The sequence below is a fragment of the Labrus bergylta genome, chromosome 18 (assembly GCF_963930695.1).
Source record: "Labrus bergylta chromosome 18, fLabBer1.1, whole genome shotgun sequence".
Lineage (NCBI taxonomy): Eukaryota > Metazoa > Chordata > Actinopteri > Labriformes > Labridae > Labrus > Labrus bergylta.
The window spans coordinates 13,237,880-13,261,659 of NC_089212.1; the positions used below are offsets into that span (position 1 = coordinate 13,237,880).

The 23,780-nt window shown below is 41.5% G+C and overlaps 1 protein-coding gene across 1 annotated transcript in view; it reads left to right on the plus strand.

Moving 5' to 3' along the window:
* eml5 (EMAP like 5) overlaps positions 1-23,780 on the plus strand; it is a 38,012-nt gene that overhangs the window by 776 nt on the left and 13,456 nt on the right. The window contains exons 2-21 of the mRNA XM_020630050.2: positions 7,270-7,429; positions 9,529-9,627; positions 10,086-10,154; positions 14,408-14,593; positions 15,120-15,255; positions 15,424-15,447; positions 15,819-16,020; positions 16,538-16,675; positions 16,787-17,043; positions 17,174-17,386; positions 17,476-17,643; positions 19,214-19,320; positions 19,424-19,542; positions 19,674-19,860; positions 20,031-20,136; positions 20,577-20,670; positions 22,457-22,557; positions 22,655-22,848; positions 23,026-23,137; positions 23,327-23,454. Coding sequence (XP_020485706.2) covers positions 7,270-7,429; positions 9,529-9,627; positions 10,086-10,154; positions 14,408-14,593; positions 15,120-15,255; positions 15,424-15,447; positions 15,819-16,020; positions 16,538-16,675; positions 16,787-17,043; positions 17,174-17,386; positions 17,476-17,643; positions 19,214-19,320; positions 19,424-19,542; positions 19,674-19,860; positions 20,031-20,136; positions 20,577-20,670; positions 22,457-22,557; positions 22,655-22,848; positions 23,026-23,137; positions 23,327-23,454 — 2,800 coding nt within the window. The remainder of the gene's footprint in view (positions 1-7,269; positions 7,430-9,528; positions 9,628-10,085; positions 10,155-14,407; positions 14,594-15,119; positions 15,256-15,423; positions 15,448-15,818; positions 16,021-16,537; positions 16,676-16,786; positions 17,044-17,173; positions 17,387-17,475; positions 17,644-19,213; positions 19,321-19,423; positions 19,543-19,673; positions 19,861-20,030; positions 20,137-20,576; positions 20,671-22,456; positions 22,558-22,654; positions 22,849-23,025; positions 23,138-23,326; positions 23,455-23,780) is intronic.

Consider the following 23,780-nt stretch of genomic DNA (forward strand, 5'->3'; position numbering starts at 1 on the left):
CCAACAAGCTGTGCAGATTGAAGAGTGGTTTCTCTCACTGCCTTAGATTGCAACATTAACCCTTCTGTTTTCTCCTTATGTAGTTGTTGGCCTGCCATATTATATCAGTAATAATCATCAAACATATATTCCTCTTTTTTTGTGCATTAAATAAGGAATTATCAATTGCCCAAAAGCTTTAGGCTTTGAATTGAAATTGCTGTTTTTCCACAAATCAAAGAAAACTGAAGCATATTCTACTTTATAACGATATGCAGTGATAAATACAACAAATCCACCTGTCATATAATGTATTCAGAGAGAATATTGGCTGTTATGCCTATAAGAGTACTCTGACATTTAATCCATTATCAATAGCGTTTTATTAGCATTTATTTCCAGGAGAGTGTCTCATTGATAATTAGTTTTTCTCTCGAGTAGTTTGAAAAATATATATTTTCTGCCACTCCTGCTTTCACTGATATCTTGTACCTTGCACTTCTCAACATCAAACACATTTCTTAACCAAGGTTCAGAGGCAGAATGCTACCTTCATGATAAGAAAGCTGAAGAGTGTGGAAACATGTAGCAGAGAGAAAGGAAAAGGATGGATGAAATGTACCAAATAGCTAAAGTTAGTTAAACCTGAGGACATTCCCTGTGTAAATGTGGCGCCTGCGCTACCGACTGACCTACAGTAATCCTGTGCTCCACCTTTCAAAATATTTTAAAAAGTTCCAGAACCAGCAGCCTGATCTTTACATTGTTATTATTCTAAAGTGCAGCCCTGAAAAAAAAAAAACCCCAAACATAGGTGTCTTTGAATGGATCCTTTGCTTTGAACGCTTTCTGTGGGTTATGGAAACACTTCTCTGTGTGGTCAGACAAACCTTGAATCACCTGCCTCTCCCTGATAACACACAGTCGAGTAACAACTGTTACATCACACATGAAACAATCCTCCTGCAGTTCTAACTGCTCCTCAGCATGCTACGACCCGTGTCCAATGCTTCAGCGCTTGCATTGACATATGTGTGTGTGTGTGTGTGTGTGTGAGTGTGGGTTGGCCTGGAGATGACGAGCATTATATAGTGTGTCGGTCGTCAGCTGGACTCCTGCTCCATTATTAATGGGACAACAGAGATGCTTACTAACCCTGGGCTGCCCTGTGGGTGAAGAGCCGGAGTTCAAACACTTAGACAGACGAGTCACTGACAGAACTGAAGTGTTGTGCAAAACTGCAGCATGAAATTGAAAAACGAATGAATATGCAAAAAAAATGAATTGGCAATCCATCAAATTGGCCATCTGTACATCTGTGCTCACTAAGGCAAACAAATGTGTAAGGATTCACTTCGATAAGGTACCTTATGGTGTCAATTTAGCTTCTGCTGCACCCAGGTAATTTGAAATACTGTACATATAATTTTTTGAGGGAGCAAATTGAAGTATGCTTGACACTTGCCAGGTTATTGTCATTTCTATCTCAGACCTCAGATGAGTTCCTTTGAGGCTCTCATAAACACTTCCTTCGACTCCTGAGCAGATTCAGAGCTGAACAACTGCTGGTCGGCTCTCCTCACGTTGCACTAACTCATGTGGAATGGATGCAGCCCCCTCAGATAGCAGAAACCTCCCTCTTTCTGTCTCCCACTCTGTTACTCTCTACTTTCCTTGATCTATATTGGTTGATGCTTTATCTTGCCTGTCTGCCACAAACATTGGTGTTTTACTTATTTAATTGCCTGTTGTTGTTTTTTTTACCGTCCTGGGTTTTTTGTTGCCCTGCAACCGCTTCCAATTGGTCTCCCTGCCTGGTTTTCACATGAATTGAAGGCTGAGTAGTCCATGGCAGCAGACATGATGCAAGATTGTCTGACTTTCAATTCATGGCCATTTAGAGGAAAATAAATTCACAGGTTGCTGGGCAATAACTTAATTGACCAAGGATACCAAATTCTCCTTGAGCCATGTTAGTTTTCTGTCCTACCATTTTTCTGCACACATTCTCAGATGTATATTTTCTAAACTCAAATAACCCAAAGCTACCGCCAAAAACCTGCAGGAGTTTTTTCTGCATCACAAACTTAATCCCTTCTTTTGCAATCATGCTGACATGCCAGGCATGTACGCAATGAGCCGAACAATGCACACCAATACATTCAAAACACAGAAATGCCCATAAAAAAAATATAATCCGAATTACACAGAGATGCTCCGAGTGTGTGATCCCATTGAATTCCCATGACTGCTGCAAAACAGCGAACACAATCCAGCTCAGAGGAGGAAGGGTGAAGGTGAAGGGGACGCATTCATGCTATCATCTGTGAGTAAAATGAAAGGGGAGACCTGCACTTAAACTTTTGGAGCTGACAGAGCTGTGTGTTTAATATAAGGTTGGATTCTTTTTGCTTACTCAATCAGAAATGTTCTTACAGTTTTATTCATAAGAGCCCTACCCAACCCTGAGTTTGTGTTTGGCAGTTCTTCACTGCACACGGCGACACGGCTTATCTATGTTCTTTGTTATTAGAAACAGTGGGGATTAATAAGAGGTCGTTACAAACACAGAAATAAAAAGCCTGCTCATAATCTATCAATAAAAACATCTTGTTCACTTTATGACCAGCCAGAGCTGGAATTATGGATTATAGATACCAGACAGAGGCTGGTCTTGTGTCGGTGAACGTCATACTGCTTATAAATCATGTTTCCTTGTTAAAACCAGCAAGAGGGCGCATACAGACTGGGGTTTGCAGACAAGAGTCTTGCACCTGCTCTCTATACGAGCCACTGTGAACTAACTCTGCATATTAATGATGAGTGAGTTAGAGTCAAACCGTGTTCTGTAAAGTCGTTCTAGTGTGATTAAAACCCATGCTATATAGTGTGTTTGGGTTGAAAATATTGCTTTGAAAGGCTTTGCGTGTGAAATGGATGACTCAGGTGCATATGTGGGAATGTGCTTTGAGCAATTACTGTTGACATCAGCCTTGGGAGCGAATAGATATGAGTCACTCATCCCTTTTTTTGTTTACTTGCATTCAATCCACAAGTGTATTACTTTATAATCAAGTGAGAATCACATCATACCAGTAACCTATACTGTTTCAGTCTGCGTCCTCCTGCGCCTTCTTTACCTGTACACATGTTTCCAGGTGTTCTGTGTCATTATGATGCTGCGGTATTAGGTCCTGTCATCACTGTGAGAAGCTGAAAACCTCTCAGAGTAGAAGGCAGCTTGGTCTCTAAAGAGCAGGTCTGTCTTCTCCCATTAGCATCCTCAGAGGGTTCACTACAGTTACTTAGCTCAATAGAATGATTCAGCATCTTTGACGCTGGCATTAAATACATAAACTTGAACAGACGTCTCGTAAGTGGTGTAAATGTTTTACAGAGATGAGGTGGAAGCAGCTCTGATGATGTTCTCAGATCCTCACTTTACACTCATACAGAAATAACAAAGATGTAACTGTTAATATAAATAAAATAGACTCTTTAAGATTTCAGTGTCAATATGTTGTTGTTCAAATACATTTATAGTGTAACTATGTGTGTATGAGATGATAACTTTCACTCTGAAACAAATTAAAACAATGAAATAAGTAGAGGTTAGAGTTAGCATTATAGAAGCAATCTCAGTCAATAGCGCTCTCTCTCTCTCTCTCTCTCTCTCTCTCTCTCTCTCTCTCTCTCTCTCTCTCTCTCTCTCTCTCTCTCTCTCTCTCTCTCTCTCTCGCTGTCAAGTTACTTTATGGTGTGTGTTGTGAATGTCTGCCTGAACTTGAAAAGGCATAGAAGGTGACAGAGGACGCTGGACAACTCGACTTCTGTTCCATGGATTTTGATTCCATTGTATTTCTTTATACAGTTCTTTATGCAATCCTTTAGAAGCAGTGTGTGTGTGTGTGTGTGCGTGTGTGTGTGCGTGTGTTTGTGCGTGTGTGCGTGTGTGCGTGCGTGCGTGCGTGCGTGCGTGCGTGCGTGCGTGCGTGCGTGCGTGCGTTTCACATGCTCATATAATCATACAATTTAGAGAAGACCACAGACACACCATAAAGTAACTTGACACTCTCTCTGTCTTTGTCCTGACCCATCTTCCAATTAAAATCAAAATTCCATAAAACTACAAAATGGTCACTTCTTCACTGCCACAGAAATAAATCACAATATGTTGAATTTTGTATAAACCAAATAAAAAGGATCTAAACCAAAAAACAAAACAAAAGTAAATTTGATATTTTATACAAACTACATCTGGACTATACATAGACTGCTTTTATACAGCTCAGTGCAGTTCTTGTGCAGTATCACAAGAACGATTCAGGTCAACATGTTTGTAAAAGTAAAGAAAATAAATTGAATCATCATTGATGTAAAAATGTGCTTAAATAACAACAAGATGTATTTATTTATAACAGATAACACAAGATTATAAAATACTGTAAATTGGTCAGAATGCAGGGAAGGTAATGTTTAATGCTGAAAGTATTCTGATGGAGACCCAGAGGCCCCCTTACCTGATGATGCCAACTACTAAACCCAAATATTTAAATCTCTGATGACATAAACCAACAAGTTGTTGCTGGAAACAAACATGAACAAAATAAACGTTTAGATGGTACAAAAAGTACCTCCCTTTAAAAAACAACAACAACAAAATCCAAAAACTGTTAAAAGAAAACACCTTTTTAAAGTTGCCGTAGTTCACATTATCAAGCCGATTGTTTTTGTACAACTAAAAGCTATCCAATTAACATGTTTCGTAATAAATGACCAAACAGATTACCTCAAATCAACTAATCAATTAACTGATTAATCTTTTCAGCTCTCATTCAGATAGACAGTGTTTACTATGCCAGTGCATAGAGCAAGTGGCTCTGTAGTGGTCCTCAAAAACCAAAAGTATTGAAGGACTAAAAAATGTATTTAATTGAGCTAATATTCTCTATTTTACGCACACCATGCATATTAAACCCATAACTCAAGTGAAACACAGCTGGGGTTAGCTAACATTCTGTGTCGTGACTAAGGGTGACATTCGCAGGGTGAGGTGTTGCAGATGACTTTATGATGGGCGCCTGGCTTAAAAACAGTACAATACGTGGAAATATCCTGTATAGCCCTTCAGTATTGTGCTAATCCTCTGCTCCTTTTTAATCCACTGTAGGTAGATCAAACAAAGGAAATGACTGCAGGGGAATGTGAACCTAAGTTGCTTTGGGACTTGTCATCCCAGAAGGCTTTATCATGATTTCTTTCCATATGTAAATGTCTGCATTCATGCTAAAAATAGCTCGCTTTACCACTCATGTTGAAGACAACAAAGTGTTTCATGCAGGAGTGATTAAGGATGTTTCTATTTGATGTGACTGATTTGACCACCGTGTCTTCCTGTGATCCATCTTTGCATATTTACTGTGAGAAATCAGCTCCTCGGGCTGTTTATTCTCCTCGTATCTACATGAAAACAGGCTGTTTAATTGCTGCAGTATTTGGCTACTATCGTACAACAGGAGTTTGCAGATGGGAGACTGCTGCATCAAACGGCCACAGTCCTTCTCGAACAGGGGAACTGTGGTGGAGCACTGCAGGCTAAGTCATTAGTGATGGCATTTAGCAAGCTCTTCAGCTGACAGAAACAAACGTAATTGAAACAGGGATCTTGTAGTGCTCTCAAAGACTGCATTGCATAACATACTATGCATATCAAACCCAGTATGATAGGTAACAGAACTCGAGTGAAAGAACAGATGAGGGTAAGTGTGTCCTGCAAATAATTGTGACCTCAGATTGAATCCATAGTCGTTGGTGATATTAAACTGATTTCTCGTGCGTCGCTCCCTGAAGTTTTCTCTGCCGTGTCTTTCTAGATCTAAAAGTCTTCTGATCATTTTTTCACTTCATATGATTGCTATTTTTAGCTGATTTGCTCTGATTATATAATTCGGGACAAACATCTTTGTCACTGGCATTAAAAACATCAACTTGAACGGACGTCTTGTTTTAGTGGTGTTGTAAATGTTTTTACAGGTGGAAGCGGCTTTGATGATGTTCTCAAATCCTCACTTTACCCTCATATAGAAACAACAAAGACATTACTGTTGGTATAATTAAAATAGGCAATTTAAGATTTAAATATATAGATTATGATAGATCTCTAAGTCTTATGATCATTTTTTCACCTCATTTGAGGGCTATTTTTAGCTGCTTTGCTCTGATTATATAATTCGTGAAAGGGGAGATCAGAGATTGTGCCATGTTGGAATAGGGTTTAATAAAGAAGGTGGAGGAAGAGGAGGAGGAGGAGGAAGAGGAGGAGAGAGGGTTGAAGGAGGGCAAAGATCAGGGCTGTCACATCTAACCTAACCCAGCTGTCTTAAGATCCCATCAAAGCTTCCTCAGGTTGATTGTGACAGAGTGTTGATGGTGCAGATGAGGTGTTACAAGCGAGACAGAAGGGACAAAGTCATGAAAAGACAGGTATAAGAGTATGGCAGGGTCAAAGTGGAAGCTCTGCGTGGACTCAGCAGGTTTTTTTTAGTTGCCCTGCCTGCAGTCTGAAAACAAGCCAGGATTAAATATTCTGGAGAACAGTTGACAAAACAGGCAGTCCGATTATAATGGAGGGAGCGCCATCGCAGCATGAAATATATAGGCCAGGACAAGGCAAAAGGAAGAATTGCCCAGTGATTCACACAGGCCTGCCCGGAACATGACTGGCGGCTCCTGAAAGGAGGGGCGGAGCAGAGAGCGAGAGGAGAGAGAGTGACAGCTTTCCACAGCGCGCTGTCGCTCAGCTGTAGAGTGGGAATTCTCGTAGGTGGTGGGAGGTACGCGTGAAGGGGAGGTAGGATGGGATTATGTAACAGCCTTACAAACGTATGCCTGGCGATGAGAGGAAACCCCAGATGAATAGGAAAAGGTGATACTGGCAGAGAAGTTCAAAGGATGCAGAAAAATTGGCAAAAAAATGAGAAAAATCGAATTCACAGATTCACTCATTCTAGCTTTTAAACTCTGGAAACACCCTGTAGGCATGCGTGAAGCCAGGCTGTGTTTGTATGTGTGTATTTGAGCATTACCGTGGTAATTGAACCATGTCACCTCATCAAGCTGCCTCTCTGCCTCCATGTTCAGACCCATCACAGATTTAACATGTTCATCTCATCCCAGTGGTTTCTGCTGGGAGGATGAATCCATTCACCGTTAGACAAGCATGCAAAATAGCCACGCTAACCAGATGTTTTCCCTCTGTCTCTCTCTCCCTTTTTCTCTCTCCCTGCACAGTTTAGCTCTGCATCCTGAGCGTGTGTTGGTGGCCACAGGACAAGTGGGCAAGGAGCCTTATATCTGTGTTTGGGACTCGTACACCGTGCAGACTGTCTCCATCCTCAAAGACGTGCACACACATGGTGTGGCCTGTCTGGCCTTCGACCTCGAGGGTCAGGTACAGTTGTCAAACAGTAATGCTGTTGTTTAAATGATGAAAATGAACCAGGGACTATTCCAGGGAACTGACTGTTTAGCGTTGTAGAAAAAAAGTTTAGCGTCACCAGAAATGCTCATTTGGAGACACAGAGAACTTCAGGCTGGCTTTTGCAGCCTGCTTTTCCGAATGAGTTTCTGAATGACACATCTGTGATAACTCCACAAGGGTTAGCTGGACAGCTGCACACAGACATGCTCTACTTGGTAGATTTTACAGGAATAACTGTCAACTGCAATGTTAAGTACTGTACATTGTGAAGTTCAGTAGACCTGGTTGAGTTTAATGTTATCTTTTTAGCCAGCTCTCTGCCGACTTGCTACCAGTTAATATTTACACACTGCAGCCTCCACCTCATGTTGATTTGGACTATAAAAAAATCAATACAGTGCAGAATCACCACTAGGATTTCATCTTTGCACGCCTATTTCTTCCTCCCGTAGGAGCGCTCAGAGTGGAGTCATACCTCCTGTATTTTGCCATAAGACACAAGAAGATGACCCCAGGCTATTTTCCTGCTCGGGTGGAAACAGGGGATTTAGATAGACTGTGACAGAGTTTAAAGCCAGCGGAGTCAAATTCACTTCTTAGTTTAGCTGCTCTGTTTACTCCAGATTCATCTTCCTGGACCATAGGAAGTCAGGGCTAAACTAAGACAATCCAGAGGAATCCCTTGTTCCATGACCCAGTCTACATTATCAGACATGATTAAAACACCTTCGTAGTTCTGTCTGGTACAAAGCATATGACTCATGATCTTTGCTTTATTTTAATCTTGTCCTGTTGTCTGCTCTGGAGTCTCAGTCTAGGTTGAAGATAAAATAAAATGTTATACGTTTAGTTATGTCTTGATTGAAAACATGTCTGTTCAAATGATTACCCAGAATGTTTTCGAATTCAACCTGCATTGGCCCTCAAAAACAATTAATAAAAGATGTTCTTTTTTTTTGACATCTCAGCTGTGGCATTTAATTAACGCCAACATTTCTCAGTGGTATAAATCAGCATTTATAATGAAAAGTGCTTAGCGAGAGTCAACAACTCTTTACAGCTCTGGCACAGTGGTGTTTGAGTTAAGTGCTAATGTCTGCATACTAAGATGCATACTTGCAATGACAATGCTAATGAATTTAGCAGGTAATGTTCACAATGTGTGTCACAAACTTCTGCTTCCACTTCTTTGCATTCATTTGCACACAAACCACATAAGCTGGAAAACTTTTATCCTGATCATAAAGACATTCACTTAAAAATAACTTCCATTGGTCCTCGATGTAGACTCAATGATCACCAGAGTCACAAGGATTCGTCATCTGGGCAATATAATTATTGGTAATTTCATTTACACCATCTAAACATTTTAAGAGATCTTTGGGTGCTGGATAGCCTGTTATGTCCCACACCCTATGTACAGAGGCAATAGTCCTCATGGCAGCGGCCCTGGGTTTGAATCTAACCTCAGCCCTTTGCTGCATGTCATCCCCCACTCTCTCCTCCAAACATTAAGGCAAAATATACTTTTTGAGAGATCCATTAGTCTAGGCCACAGTGGTGGCCCAACTAAAGACTAACATACTCAAAGCCAAAAAACTAGCTTGGCTATTTTTTCTGAGTTTTTATAATAGTAAATAAAAATAGAGACTGCTCTTATCCACGTTAAAACAGTTGAAATGCCTCACCAGAGACTTTTATCCTCAGCCCAACGCTGTGGATCAAGAGGACATCCTCAAACATGTAAAGCAAGCTGCGGAGTGTTGAAGGATTACCATACGAGCTGCTCTCTTCTCTTCTGCTTCACTGCTGCTGCTGCTGCTGCCTACTCACTCAGTCCGCTATAGGAGGCTCCTCAAGCAAAAGCATTCAAACATGCTCACTGGATGTGCCAGGGGCCGGGCAGCTACTCTGTTCTGCTCCGTAGCCGTCCACAGCCCCTTTAATTTAGCCTTGCATGCTACAGTGGAGGTGGTTAAGTTTCTATCGCAATGATTAGTGCAGCAGAGTGCATCTATGTACGTGTGTCAATCTGTGATGTGAGTTATTTCTCTTTACTTTCTTCACAGTGTCTGGTGTCCGTGGGTTTGGACTCTAAAAACACAATCTGTGTGTGGGACTGGAGGAGAGGGAAGGTTCTGGCAGCTGCTCCCGGTCACACAGACAGGGTGAGCTCTTTCTTCCTTCTCCTGTCTTCTTCATAAGCTCAGTATCGAGCGGTTCATTAGGCGTACAAGCAGGATAGAGTACAAGACCCAAAGAGGACATAAACAAGTTAGGCCTGATTGATTGTGAGCTTCCCAGAGACTGTCTGAGATGCTGCCCTGCTAATGAAAAGGAATTTTAAAAAGATGAAGTACAGGCAGATGTTGTTTTCTTATTTCAGCCCACATGCATTATAACAAAAGCAGGAAAAACACACACATGTACTTTTCTCTACTCGTTTCCCTTTTCTTATATGTGTCCTTTTGTAATAGGCTTCTGATTAATTAGAATACAATAAACTCATTTGAAATCACAGCAATAATTTGGTAAATGAAGAAACAATATGATGTATGTGAAGAAAATATATTGAGGTGGTTTTGTAACCCTGTGTCATTATATAATGCATGTTTTTCCCCCACAGATATTTGACATATCATGGGATTTGTACCAGCCAAGCAAGCTTGTAAGCTGTGGTGTCAAGCATATCAAGGTAAAGCCACTTCCTGGTCATTTCACATCCCTTAGATTACAGCCGACTCTTGAGAGCTGCAGTTCTTGTGCCTCATTTAAATAATATCTGAGAACAGATTATCATTTTTTTTTGTGGAAGTTCTCAGAATCCCTGGGCTCTGTGCCCCTTTCCTTCCTGCCTTCTCTGCTTTATCATCATGACCATATCAAAGTCTTAAAATAGATGTATGCAAATACATTTTATTCCAGAGTTCATGGTTATTAGGCACTTTACATAAGTAGGACAGGCAATGACTCACAGTCTCTTCCCTAAAAAAAAATGCATGAATCTGCTGTGCAGAGAAGAGAAGAGTTGTCTTTCTGTGGGGAACCCTGGCTCTGCTTCTCAGCTCCCCATTTCAGCTCCCCCCCATTCAGCTTTTAAAAGACCCTCTATTTTACAAACTGCAGCTGTGCACGCTTCACTCTCCAGGCCTATCTCAATCACTTCTTTTTCACAGAAAAGTGGTGCTCATAAATCTGAGATGAGTTCATGTGGGGTGTATTCGCTAAGCCTTCCTTTGGGATATGTAGTAGTTTTGCTTGAGCTGCATGGCCATTAGGACACAACAAGGAGTTCAGGGCCTCAGATGATACTCAATTCCAAAACATTGGGAGGACAGGGGATCATTCTCAGATGGAAAACCTGCCTGGTGGTGCTTTTTCAGGCACTCTTTAATAGGTTTGATGCAAGCAGGAGGTTTAGCCTACTGTACGTATTCCTCAGTGGTGTTACAACTCACTGATGACTCCCTCATGTCAATCCAGCTTGACCTGCTGCCTCTCGTAGTAATTCCCCCTTGAACTCTTCCTCCACCAACGTGGCGCAGAAATCCCAACCACGCCACGGCACACAACCACTCCGCCCCCCCCTTCGAGTCCCAGCTGAATCCTGAGTCTTCCCCCCCCCCCTCCTCCTCTTCCTCCCTCTCGTCTCATTCCCTCCCTTCTGGTTTTCTGATGCCAAGGCAATCCAGCAATTGTCCCACATAATTCCCCTGCCTTCACCCTGCGGACCATGTGACATCTGCTCCCTAGCCCTGCGCTCGCTCAGCGATTATAGCACTCAGAGCATCCAGGAGATTTAGTCCCAGTAATCCACTCACTAGCAGGCTGAGGAAACACAACCTCTATGACGAGAACCGTGGCTGCTGGCAACGCTCTCCTTCTCACGCAACTCCGCCCAGCTAATTAAACGGTCATTTGTGTTTTGATTAGTTTATGTGAGCTCAGATCGTAGCATGGCCACCACACACTAAGAAACAATATTGTCATAATGTTGAATAATAATATGAATTATTATGTTGAATTCTTCATGCTATTTACACACACACCTGAAGAGTCAAAGTCATTGACTAAATCAAAAGATTGAAACACTGAGAAAAGAAAAGCATCTTAAAAATGGAAACTTTTGTAAATAACCTTTTTGTATAACAGGAATGTTTTTTGGTCTCTATGTTCCTAATAATACTTACACTTTACTAGTGCTGTTTTGCAATTGTACTCACTATACTGTATGTACAGTATAATTGTGGACTGCCGGGTGATGATCAAAAGAAAAATATAAAAGCTTTTCTTTCTTTTTTTAAGTAAGTTTAAATAAATGTTGTCATTTGAAAGCCCTCCAGTACTTAAAGTGCGTCTCAACAGTTCCTGTGACAACTGCACGACTGTCTCTAATCATTGACTCTATAATCATTGTCTGTATGTAAGTAAGTGTAAGTGTTAATACTTTTAAGTATGCAGAGGTAGAGCAGTGAACACTTTTGGAGCCAATCAGTACATTATCCTGCCAAAGTACAATAATATTGACAAATATTACGTTAGCACAGATGGCTACGTGTGAAAATGTTCATGCAAACTTTAATACGCTAAATTAAACACACATCAGCATGGTCCTTGAAGGCGGTTTTCATGCATGTCCTCAAACTTTAAGAAAACGTTGTTTTCTGGTGCTGTTGTTGAGAGTCATCAGACTTTGTTTCATTTGAGAGGTGTACAACAATACATTCACTTCTTTGATGTGATGGTTTCACATTTACACAAACTGACTGAATCTATGAGTTTAAAGGAATTACCAGAAAAAGTTGTCTTAACCCCAGTCCAAAATCTAGACTGAAATGCTCCCATTGGTCCTTCCACCCGCAGAATAGCCCACCAGTTTGCTTCTTAAGAATGAGTTAATATAACATCGGATAGGTAAGACTTTTCAAAAATGATTATTTCATGGTTGGGATGACTTTTCTCCTTGGAAGAAGATAGTGGACTTTTTTTAATTGAAAAATTATGATAAGCTTAGTTTATGGGGCGTTGAAATGGAAGTTTTATACATGTAGACTTCTGCCTCAGACATCTTACCATCATATTCGACGTGCTGCTTCAGACAGTTGCTTGCACTTCTAACTGGCCTTTTATTTGATCTGTTTATTTCCAATCTGTACAAAATATTTTCCTGCATATAACTGGAATTGGTGTCCTGATTACACAGGAGTCTAATATAACAAGAATTACATCATTATAAATAACTAAATTACTAAACAATTAAGATAAAAAAAGTGAGTGGTTTGTATGCTGCCAAAGGGTTGACTTCTGTTAGTGTAGCATTCAATGCTCCTACTCTATTCAGGCTCACTGTAGTCTGAGTGGCCAGATTTATGGGTTTGATGTTAAGGGTGAGGGGGGTTGTAGCTGTCTGCAAAAAATTGACATGTGCAAGATTTTCCTTGGTTTGTATTTGGAGGTGACCAAGCTAATGACATACTTCTAATCCTCGTTTTAGAGGAGCACGTTTTATGCCAGTGATATCTCTAGAGGATGTTTGAAATGTATTCAGAGAAAGCGACACTGGAAACCAGATCCTTATTTCATTTCCAAGTAGTCTCATGTTCCAGCACATTTTCCCATTTCTACTGTTCCCCCCGCCCCCTCTCCCTCATTGACTTTTTTCGCGTGCCCCTGGCCTCTTCATAAACCCCTTCCAGCATCTCGTGTCTTCTCAGTAATTCAACAGTAAAGGGCTTAGCCAGTGCCCGGGTCTTGCTGCCTTATCAGTTGCGGGCAGGGAGGGCTGCGCAGTCACGTCTCATCTATCCCTGCTACCTCCGCAACAGGCCGGTCCACAAATCCTCTTCCCAGCCCCTTCCCTTACACATTCCACACTTGACACGATTACACCTGCAAATACACCTTTCCATATTACTCACACATCTGTGATCTTTTCTACTTGCCACTCAGCTCAGACAGACTGTGCGTAAACTCGAGCAAATGCAAATGTTCACTCCGAGTCGAGGATTAGGAGACCTGTGCTCTTGAGGTGTGTATGAGCGTTTGGTGTTCCAAGGCAGGGCTGTATCTCAGGCTGTGATGCCTGCCTCTGATAATCGATCGCTCCTGTTAGCACACAGCAGCGCTATCAGTCAGGAGGATGGTTGTTAGTGAGGATGTGCCAGGCTGTCACAATTCAGGAGCTCATTTGTTCATTGTGTGGTTGTATATCAAGCCTCTGCAGATAGGTTCTTGTGTGGTTGAAAACAGAATCAAAGTTTCCCTAAAATGTGCTTCTATTTGGAGCAGATGCACATGTTTCAATGTTATAATAGCTCACACAGCATTTCTTTTATAAATGATCACTTCTGGTAATGCACGGGTAAATTCAGTTTTAGATCAAAGTTGTTGCTCAGTCAATTCCCGGCTACCTGCAGGTGATGAGTGTGTCTCTGTTTCATGTGTGAACGGCCGTGTCTCAGTATTCCAGACAGCCTCCCTGAGCTCTCCCTCTGTGATCTCATCTCCATGCAGACAGAGCGTCTCTCTTTCGTCCTCTCCTCCTCCGTTTGATGGATTTAGCCCTCAGACTGGGCCATGCCAGTGCATTCCAATGACCTTGTTCATAAATGATGAGCCCCCATGTGTGCGTACGTGTGTCTGTGTCGGTGAATGCTAATCAGGTGGTTGAAGCACTGACCCCAGCAAGAGTCCCCAGTATCACATGAAGAGGAGGGGGAGTGTTTGCATTTGACTTTACTTTCTTTGAAGGTGTTTTCTCATTGGAGTTACTCTGTTGTGTGTGGCTTCAAAAACATAAATGACTGGATGTTTTTTTTTTTTTTCATTTTTTTTTTTTCATGCAGTTGTATTCAAATGTTTAATAATTATCCATTTGCTCTTTCAGGGACAGGATTACATTAGGGATTAGCCACCATGCTTTTTCACTCTTTCTGTTTGTGTTTGCAGTTTTGGAGCTTATGCGGTAATGCTCTCACACCCAAACGTGGCGTTTTTGGCAAAACGGGGGATCTCCAAACCATCCTCTGCCTTGCCTGCGCCAAGGATGAGGTCACATATTCAGGTGCCTTGAATGGGGACATCTACGTGTGGAAGGGGATCAACCTGCTGAGGACAGTGCAAGGAGCTCATGGGGTGAGTCTTATAAGATGTGTGTTTTCTGCTTTGTGGCCCTGGTTGATTTCCAATATTTACAGTTTTTCATCACATTAAAAAATAACTGAAAGCATCCAGTAAACTGAACCAGGGCTGAAGCCATGCATTCAGTAGAAAAAAGGATCAGCCTTTTACTCCACAGGATTAAATGATATCTATTGGATCAACAGCTGGGTGAGGGGATGGGCAGATGGGGGAGGGGATGATAAGTACAGTGCCTGTTCATTCCTGCTTTTTGTCCCACCAAATGTCTCACTGAGGGTTTAGGTAACTCATTGTCTGCACAGAAAGACAACTGAAGCAGAAGTAGAAATAGAAGAAATAAAAAATGACACCTCCTGTTTCCTCATTCTGTGTTATATTAAGGCACACTGCATTTTTTTTTTGTCATTGTAAAAACCTTGTTAAACAAATACATGGTTGAGCAGCATCACTATACTGAGTTTCTTCTGTTGTCGCTCAGTTGTCATGCACATCCGCACTGACAGTCTGTCATTTCTTCCAGTCAGGGATATTCAGCATGAATGTCTGTGAAGAGGGCTTCGCCACTGGGGGCCGGGACGGCTGTGTCCGGTTGTGGGATCTCAACTTCAAACCAATTACTGTCATTGATCTCAGGGAAACAGACCAAGGATATAAAGGTGAACTCAAACTGCCTGTTTTCTCCTTTAAACTGAAGGTCGCAGGCCAGACTGTGGTCTCCTTAGGCACTGAAAGAAATGTATAAACCCGCCATTTCTCTTCTTTTACTAAATGCATCTTTCTTTTCTATCCCTCATGTCGTTAATGTATAATCTTGGATCTAACAGTAGCTAGAGGTGATAATAGTCGAGGTGGGTGATGTTATAATGGGCAGTGCTTAATGAAATGTCTGTTTGTAGAAGTCTCCATATTGTTCTGCTAATCCTCTTGTTGTTAGTAACTCCAAGGTCTGTTGCCGTTTTTATGCCGTATACATATGTTATGTTTACATATGTATACAGCTCATGCTTTTCTCACTGTAACATCAGTACAGTTAATCACAGATTGGATGTCACTGTATGATAAATCCATCCTAGGTTGCCTGCAGTTGGCTATTTACACCTCCTGTCTTTATCAACCCTGTCCTGTCTCTTATAACGTCTGTCTGCTTTAATGTCAGCATGCGTTCTCCTTTTTTTTCTTGCTGATTTTTGAGGGTAGTTGTTTCTTTTGTTTTTCACAGGGTTGTCTGTACGCAGCGTGTGCTGGCAGGGGGATCACATCCTGGTGGGCACGCAGGACAGTGAGATTTTTGAGGTGGTGGTCCATGACCGCACCAAGCCCTTCCTGATCATGCAGGGTCACTGTGAGGGCGAGCTGTGGGCTCTAGCTGTCCACCCCACCAAGCCTCTGGCCATGACTGGAAGTGATGATCGTTCAGTCAGGTGAAGCTTCAGTATTAACCCCAGAGATGTTTTGTGACAAAAATACTGTCATGTTTTGGTGATATTTAACATATTTTGTCCATTTTTGGAATTATTCATCAGTTTCATCATTTGTGTAGATGGACACTTGTTAAAAATTACGAGACAATGATCTCTTTTCATTAAGATTAAGTTTTTATCCCAAAACTTTACTTTTAAAATATGATTCTAAGGTTATTCATGGGTTACTTCTTGTCATAAAGTTAGGCTAAAAGAATTGAAGGTACATTTCACCAAATTCACAGCATTTATGATATGTTCATTGATTGTTTTCTCATGGATTTGTTTCCAGGTCAAAGGGGTTGCACAAGTTGTTTTTACGTTGATGAAATGGTTTTGTAGCTGTCAGTATGCAGGAATAAAACAAATATATAACAGGTCAGGCAGCACAAATATTATTGCCCTGGTCCTTTGACTCAATGTAATCTCATCACTGCTCTGTCTTTTCATTTGTTCCCTCTCTCCTCTGTGTCTAAAGGATTTGGAGCCTCATAGATCACGCACTGATAGCTCGCTGTAACATGGAGGAGCCAATCCGCTGTGCGGCCGTGAGCACTGATGGAATTCACCTGGCGCTGGGAATGAAGGATGGCTCTTTCACCGTTCTCCGAGTCAGGTGTGTACGCAATCCAAAGGACAAATGGTAGAAATTTGATGCTCTGTGAACTCAACTTTAGTGTCCATTTTAGCTTCTAATTCAATACAACACCTCCGCTTCCCTCTACAGAGATATGACAGAGGTGGTGCACATCAAGGACAGGAAGGAGGCCATCCATGAGTTGAAGTATTCCCCCGATGGCGGCCATTTGGCGGTTGGCTCAAATGATAATTCAGTAGACATCTATGGTGTGGTGCAGAGGTACAAGAAAGTGGGCGAGTGCATCGGCTCCAACAGCTTCATCACACACATGGACTGGTCAACAGACAGCAAGTACCTCCAGACCAATGACGGCAGCGGCAGGAGGCTCTTCTACAGGATGCCAAGTAAGACCATGTTTCCAGGGGAATATCATTAACAAAGCTATGACAACATGATCTGTGTTATATACTGCCAATGATTTATTATTGTCTAAGAGCTCCTTTGTGAGATGAAATGTTTGTGTCTTTGGTTGAGGTGGGAAGGAGGTGACCAACAGGGAGGAGCTGAAGCTGGTACAGTGGGCTTCCTGGACATGTGTGCTGGGCCCTGAGGTTAATGGAATATGGCCCAAATACTCTGATATCAATGACATCAACTCTGTCGACGCCAATTTTAACAATCAAGTCTTAGTAACAGCAGACGACTATGGAATAGTCAAACTTTTACGATACCCGTGTATAAAAAAAGGTAAAGAAAGCTAAATTTTAAGGAGTGTAACTATAGTTGTTCTGTTAATAATGTATGCTTTGTACTGATATTTGTCCTCCTGATTTCAGGTGCAAAATTTAAAAAGTATTTAGGTCATTCAGCCCATATAACCAACGTGAGATGGTCAAGTGATTACCAGTGGGTCATAACTATCGGTGGGGCAGATCACTCTGTGTTCCAGTGGAAGTTTGTCCCCGAAAGAAAGGCCAAAGAAGCTGTGCATATAGCGCCACAAGGTGAGATGATTCCTCGCAAAGTTGACTGTTAAACCAAACTGAGAGCGTTTAAATATATAAAATGTACCTTCACATTCGATCCAAATAGAGATATTACATTCTGGCACAGAACGGTGACTTGAATTTACTGAGATTACTCACTTCACAAAATCCTCGGTTCCTGCCAATATGACATTTTCAAATTAAACAAATTGGAAATCCCCGATAGAGATGCCGATGTCTACTCAACCTCCCACTCAAATATTGCTGAACAAAGAGTGAAGAAAAACTAATTTAGGAAGGAATAGATTCTTGGTGGAATACAAGTGTTTGCTTTCCTACTGAGGACTTGCTGATGAGACCACTTTCATGTGTATTAAATATGGATGTGTAGCCAGGGGGCGCATAGCTCAGCTCTTCTGGAAGAAGTTGAAAAAGACGAGCTTGGTTCTCTCCAAAACTTAGAAATATATGCCTACAACTGCTGCCAATGCTCCATTATTTACATGTTGTCTAAACAACTAAGAGAAAATGGAAATAGACATATTTGACTATTTCTAAAGGAAATGTTTATGTAAACGCCTGGCTCCATATCTGAAGGACTCTGGTCAGCGTCTTTGGGGAAACACTTTGGTCTCTTTATTGCCAATGATTTAAGGAGAAGATCAATACCACTGTGAAATTTAACCAACATCCTTGATAGTGGCTCCAATCGTTTTATTAACTCACACCAAAGCTAGCTATTGTATTTCCCATCATGTAAAACTACTCCTTTAAGGAAAAGTCTTGTAGCTGTTAGTGGTCTTGTCATCTACCTCTCAGAATAAAAGCAAAATAGCTTTAAGAATTTTCCCTGAAATGTCTATTTCTGAAGAAAAAATGTATCACAAATATCTGCCTGGGAGTGAGATGATTTGAACAGTAACTGATGTAAACCCATTTAGAAAAGTTAGAGGTCGTAGTACATTATTTAGTTACCTGTAAGGGATTGTTTTCTGGCTGTTACATAATGTGCACCCATAATGCTCCTACCATCCTTATAAAATGAATGTGCTGAACCAGTGGAGTGCAATGTACTAGATTGTTTTGTCCGTAATGTTTTTCCCGAGCTCCCATTTCCATAAAGCTCTGCAAAGAAACAGCCATCATATTAATTAAAACAGTTCTAATAAAAGTGAATGAAGCTTGGAAAGTGTAATTGCATTGTCATTCCCAAGTCATATTATTCCCAGCGACAGAGCCCAGCTGTACTTTATAAAATTAAAGCACATACTAACTGCCTTTCCTTTTAATTTTCCTAATGGATCTTGTGAGTAGCCGCCCTTAGCTGCCAGTTCTGCTTATTGCCTTGTCCTGGCACGGCTTTCCTTTGCTGCATCAGCATTTTTATACATTTGTCTTGAGCAATGTCACTGCGAAGCATGACTGCCTGATGGATAGGAAATGTCACAGTATTATTACATGGTTGACCCTCATCCTTGCTGCAACCCAACAGTTTTTTTTTGGTTTGTGCAGTGGGAGATTTGTCTGATTTAGAGGCAGGGAAGGACTTTACTGTCAATGTTTAATTTATCCTTGTTTCTGCCTGCAGAGAGCTTGGCAGACTCAAACAGCGAGGAGTCGGACTCTGATCAGTCTGACGTACCTGAGATGGACTCAGAAATTGAGCAGGAGACACAGCTCACATATAGACGACAGGTTTGTGATCGAAATCAAATATGATCCCCTTTAAATCATGTTTCTCTATAAATTCCGTTTGATATTAAACAGAACATGTGCACTATTTTCTTGACGTATTTAGGTTTACAAAGAAGATCTACCTCAGCTCAAAGAGCAGTGCAAAGAAAAACATCGAGCGACGGCCATGAAGAAGAGAGAGAGAGCTCCGGGGAGTGGGGTGAAGCTGCACTTCATTCATGGGTAGGCTTACTTTTCAGCATCAGAAAAAACTCTGGAATGGCTAATATTTAAGATGACTTTTAAGAAGTAGAGAGCAGTTACTTAAAGCCCTTCATATCAATCATAGCCTTGTTATTGCTTTTTGCTTGCAGGTACAGAGGTTATGATTGTAGGAGCAACCTGTTCTACACCCAGACCGGGGAAATTGTCTACCATGTGGCTGCTATTGGGGTTGTATACAACAGACAACAGAACACTCAACGTTTCTACATGGGCCATGATGATGACATCCTTTGTTTGGCTATCCATCCCCTAAAGGACTTTGTAGCGACCGGCCAGGTAGCTTTCAGTACATCTTACATAAAATATTCAAAGGTTTCTACAGATCAGTTTCTGGATGATCAATGATTAGCTAAGGTGCTGGAGACTTTTACTCAACATTCTCAAGTTTAAATGATTTTTAAATAAGAACCCTGAGTGTATGCTTTGATTTTTTTTTGTCTGTCCAGGTTGGCAGAGATTCCTGCATCCACATATGGGACACCGAAACATTAAAACCCATGTCTGTGTTAAGGGGTTTCCACCAGCTGGGAGTGTGTGCCCTGGACTTTTCTGGTAAGACTTAGAGCTGTTTTGTCTGACTGCTTAAGTCCTATCCACTCCGATTCAACAAAACCTACATTTTGTATGTACAAATTCTTCCAGACACCCAGGGGAACAAAAAAGAAAAGGAAAAAAAAGCCTTCCATACATCATTTAAAGAGGTTATATTAACATGATACCATTTTGCAAGAGACCGAGAAACCTATTTCTGCTGCCATTTATTCACAGCAGTCTGACAGCATCAAGGTAGACCTGTTCATCTCGCTTCCTTTAATTGGCCCCAGACAGAGGCAGAGTGGTGATCTGTATGTCAGAGTCTGTGAATCACCTGCCGTACATCAAACCCACTGGGCTGCTTTCATGTTGCTAACGAAGGGCCAAACTTCACTGAACCAAAGCAGGAATGGATTCTGTCTGTGCTCAACTGAACAGTTCTCGTTTTTCTTCCACAGCGGACGGCAAAAGGCTGGCATCAGTCGGCCTGGACGACAATCACACCATTGTGCTGTGGGACTGGAGGAAAGGGGAGAAGCTTTCAGCCATGAGGTAAGTACAGTCACACCAGAGTCGGCCCTTTCATCACTCAGCACCAGCATGCTTTGACAAATCTTCCATTTAATTATGAAGATTGTTTGAGTGCTTTAGTTTAAATATGGACAATTATTGATGAGGGCTAAATTGAAGCTACTTTGCCAGGCTGGGCTGACAGCGTGATTGATGAAGGAGAAGAAAGGAATGGAATTACTTTTTAGATTGCAAGGCTGCGCCGCTGAAACACTTAACCCTGCTGGAGTCTGAGCGGTTAGAGCAGGAATTTACCCCTGGGCCCAATCCTTGGATCCATAATTAAAGGGAATTACTTTTCATTTACATCTGCCGTGAGCTTATCTTATGGACTCTCTGCTTAATATTAGAGAGAAGCACAATATTAGATGCACAATGAGGTTCTGAGGTATTGAACAACATAAATGGGTTTCAGTAAAATTCAAGCCAATAGCAAAAACAAGAAAGTAGTTATTACCACACAAATCCCACGACTATGCCCTGATAAGTGAAGCAGTCTGGACCAGCAAGTGTAACAAACTGATTTTATTCTATGGTTGTGTACAAAGCATGTTAAATATTTATGCAGCCAGATGTGGTGCAAAGGTACATGTCTTGGTCATTTGATGCAAGTGGATTACCTCAACAGACATGCATTGTGAAACACATTAACTTGATCTGAACAATGCAGGATTTCCAATTTCCCATCAGGATCAATTACATAATCCTGAAACCAGTAGATACAGAAATATCTTACTGGGAAACATCATTAACCCAAAATATCTCTGTTTAGCTTTGTTAAGTGTCCTACTTGATGCTCATTTTTAGTCTCTACTCCACTGAAACTCCCCCCTGGCTAGTCTGAAGCAGTGCATTGCGGGTTGCTCTCCTGCCTGTTGTTTGTAGGTCTCTCACTGCAGCTCAGGGACAGCTTGGAGCTGCACTAATCTCCTTTGCAGACCCTGGTGGGCAGTGCAGTGAGGCGGGCGTAGGGAAATGGGACCTGACAGAGCTGAGCTTGTGCACCGCCACTGTCTGGACTTGTCTGGAGGAGGAGTGGGTGTGATAGGGAGACTTTTAAAGAGGGTGTGGAGTGATTAAGAGTTGGAAACATGCAGCGACAGCAGGGGGGTATAAAGTGTTAGGTACAGTTTAATGCTTATGAAAATCGGTCCTTTGCCCAAGACTTGAAAGACTGCAAACACATGAAAGTCAAGTAGCACAATCAGTAAGAATAAAATACAACCATATAACCAGTCCACATTTTTCAACACTACAGCAGCCAGTCATACAAGTTTTAATTGTATTGTGCCAATTCATAACGAAATGTATGACATTTCACAAAAAGGGCAGGTCCGACCTTACTCTCTTTTTTAAAGGTGTTGCCTTTTTATTTCGTTTTTTAACTTCAGTAAATCATTAATGTTCATGTTGAAATGTTGCGTTTGTGTGGCTGTGTATAACTTATGATCAGAAACACTTATAAATTCAAAACCATTCCAGTAAGGCATATTTCTTCTATGGTGAAAAAGCCTCAGTGTAGCCTGCTGTATGCACACTGCCTTTGTCTCTTTTTATTTTTTATGCTTCTAGAAACAATAAAAAACATTTTTTACATTTTGAGTCAAAGTGTATTTGTCCTTCCAACTGTAAAAAGTAGAGCCAAAATAAAAGTCTGTTTCTCTTCACAAGAACTATGAAGGAGCCACAGGGTGTGGATGCATCACAAAATGTAAAAATGAGATGTTCTTCTTGGTGCATATTAAGTGATGCTGAAATTGTTTTTCAGGGGAAGCAAGGACAAGATATTTGTTGTGAAAATAAACCCCTACCTCCCTGACAAGCTCATCACAGCTGGCGTGAAGCATATGAAGTTTTGGCACAAGGCTGGTAAGACTTCTCAGTTCTTCTAGTGAATAGCAGAAACTCTAACAAGCAGAAGTCCATCTCAGCTGTTGTTCTCACCGACTGTCTGTTACTCTTTCAGGTGGTGGTCTAATTGGGCGCAAGGGGAACATGGGGAAGACGGAGACTATGATGTGTGCTGTGTACGGCTGGTCAGAGGAGATGGTGTTTTCCGGCACATGTACCGGGGACATTTGCATTTGGAGGGACATGTTCCTGATGAAGACTGTCAAAGCTCATGACGGCCCTGTATTCAGTGTCCACGCACTAGAGAAGGTACCAGGGGGGAAACTGTGTTTTCTAATACTAATGAGAATTGTTTTTTAAGGAGGAACTGGACAATAAGCACTAATTATTTTTTGCCATGAATGTTGTATTTTCCCTGACAGTTTCTAGTTTGAACTAACAGGAGATCATTTCAGGGTTAAATGTGCCTAAATGTTGTCCCTGTAGGGATTTGTGACTGGGGGAAAGGATGGTATAGTCGCTCTGTGGGACGACACATTTGAGAGATGCCTCAAGACCTACGCCATCAAGAGATCAGTCCTGGCTCCAGGCTCTAAAGGTAAAGAGGTCATCCTGTTTTTTTTTTGTCCTCCACTGTCCTTGTTTCCAGTTCCAGACATGTAATCCATCCATTCAATGAAAATCCTTTTAAGATATTCTATGCTTTTAGCTGAAATGAACATTTCCCCCAGCGTCCTGGTTCACGCAAAGGTCTCTGACTTCATGCTGTAATTCATCCACTCTGCAGGGCTGCTCTTGGAAGACAACCCCTCCATACGTGCCATATCTCTGGGCCATGGACACATCCTGGTGGGGACCAAGAATGGAGAGATCTTGGAGGTAGACAAGAGTGGCCCCATCACTCTGCTGGTCCAGGTAATTTCCTGATCGAAAATAAACCCTAAATATGTCACTAATCTAACCATTTAAGGCACCTAAACTTCAACATTCCAGGCAACATTCAATTCATGTGGAGGCTGGCTGTGGTTTTTTACATCATGAGCTAAGACGGGGAGGTTAGCTTAATAAGCATCATCTCTGAAATATAATTGTTGTATTGCATTTGATAAAGTTGCAGGACTGAGGAGACAATATGTTCATTTTATTTATTTATTATCTAGCGCATGTTTCAGGCTGTTTCAGGTGAATTATTATTATTGTGCCAAAATGAATTAAAAGCAACGGCTGCATAGATGGCTAAA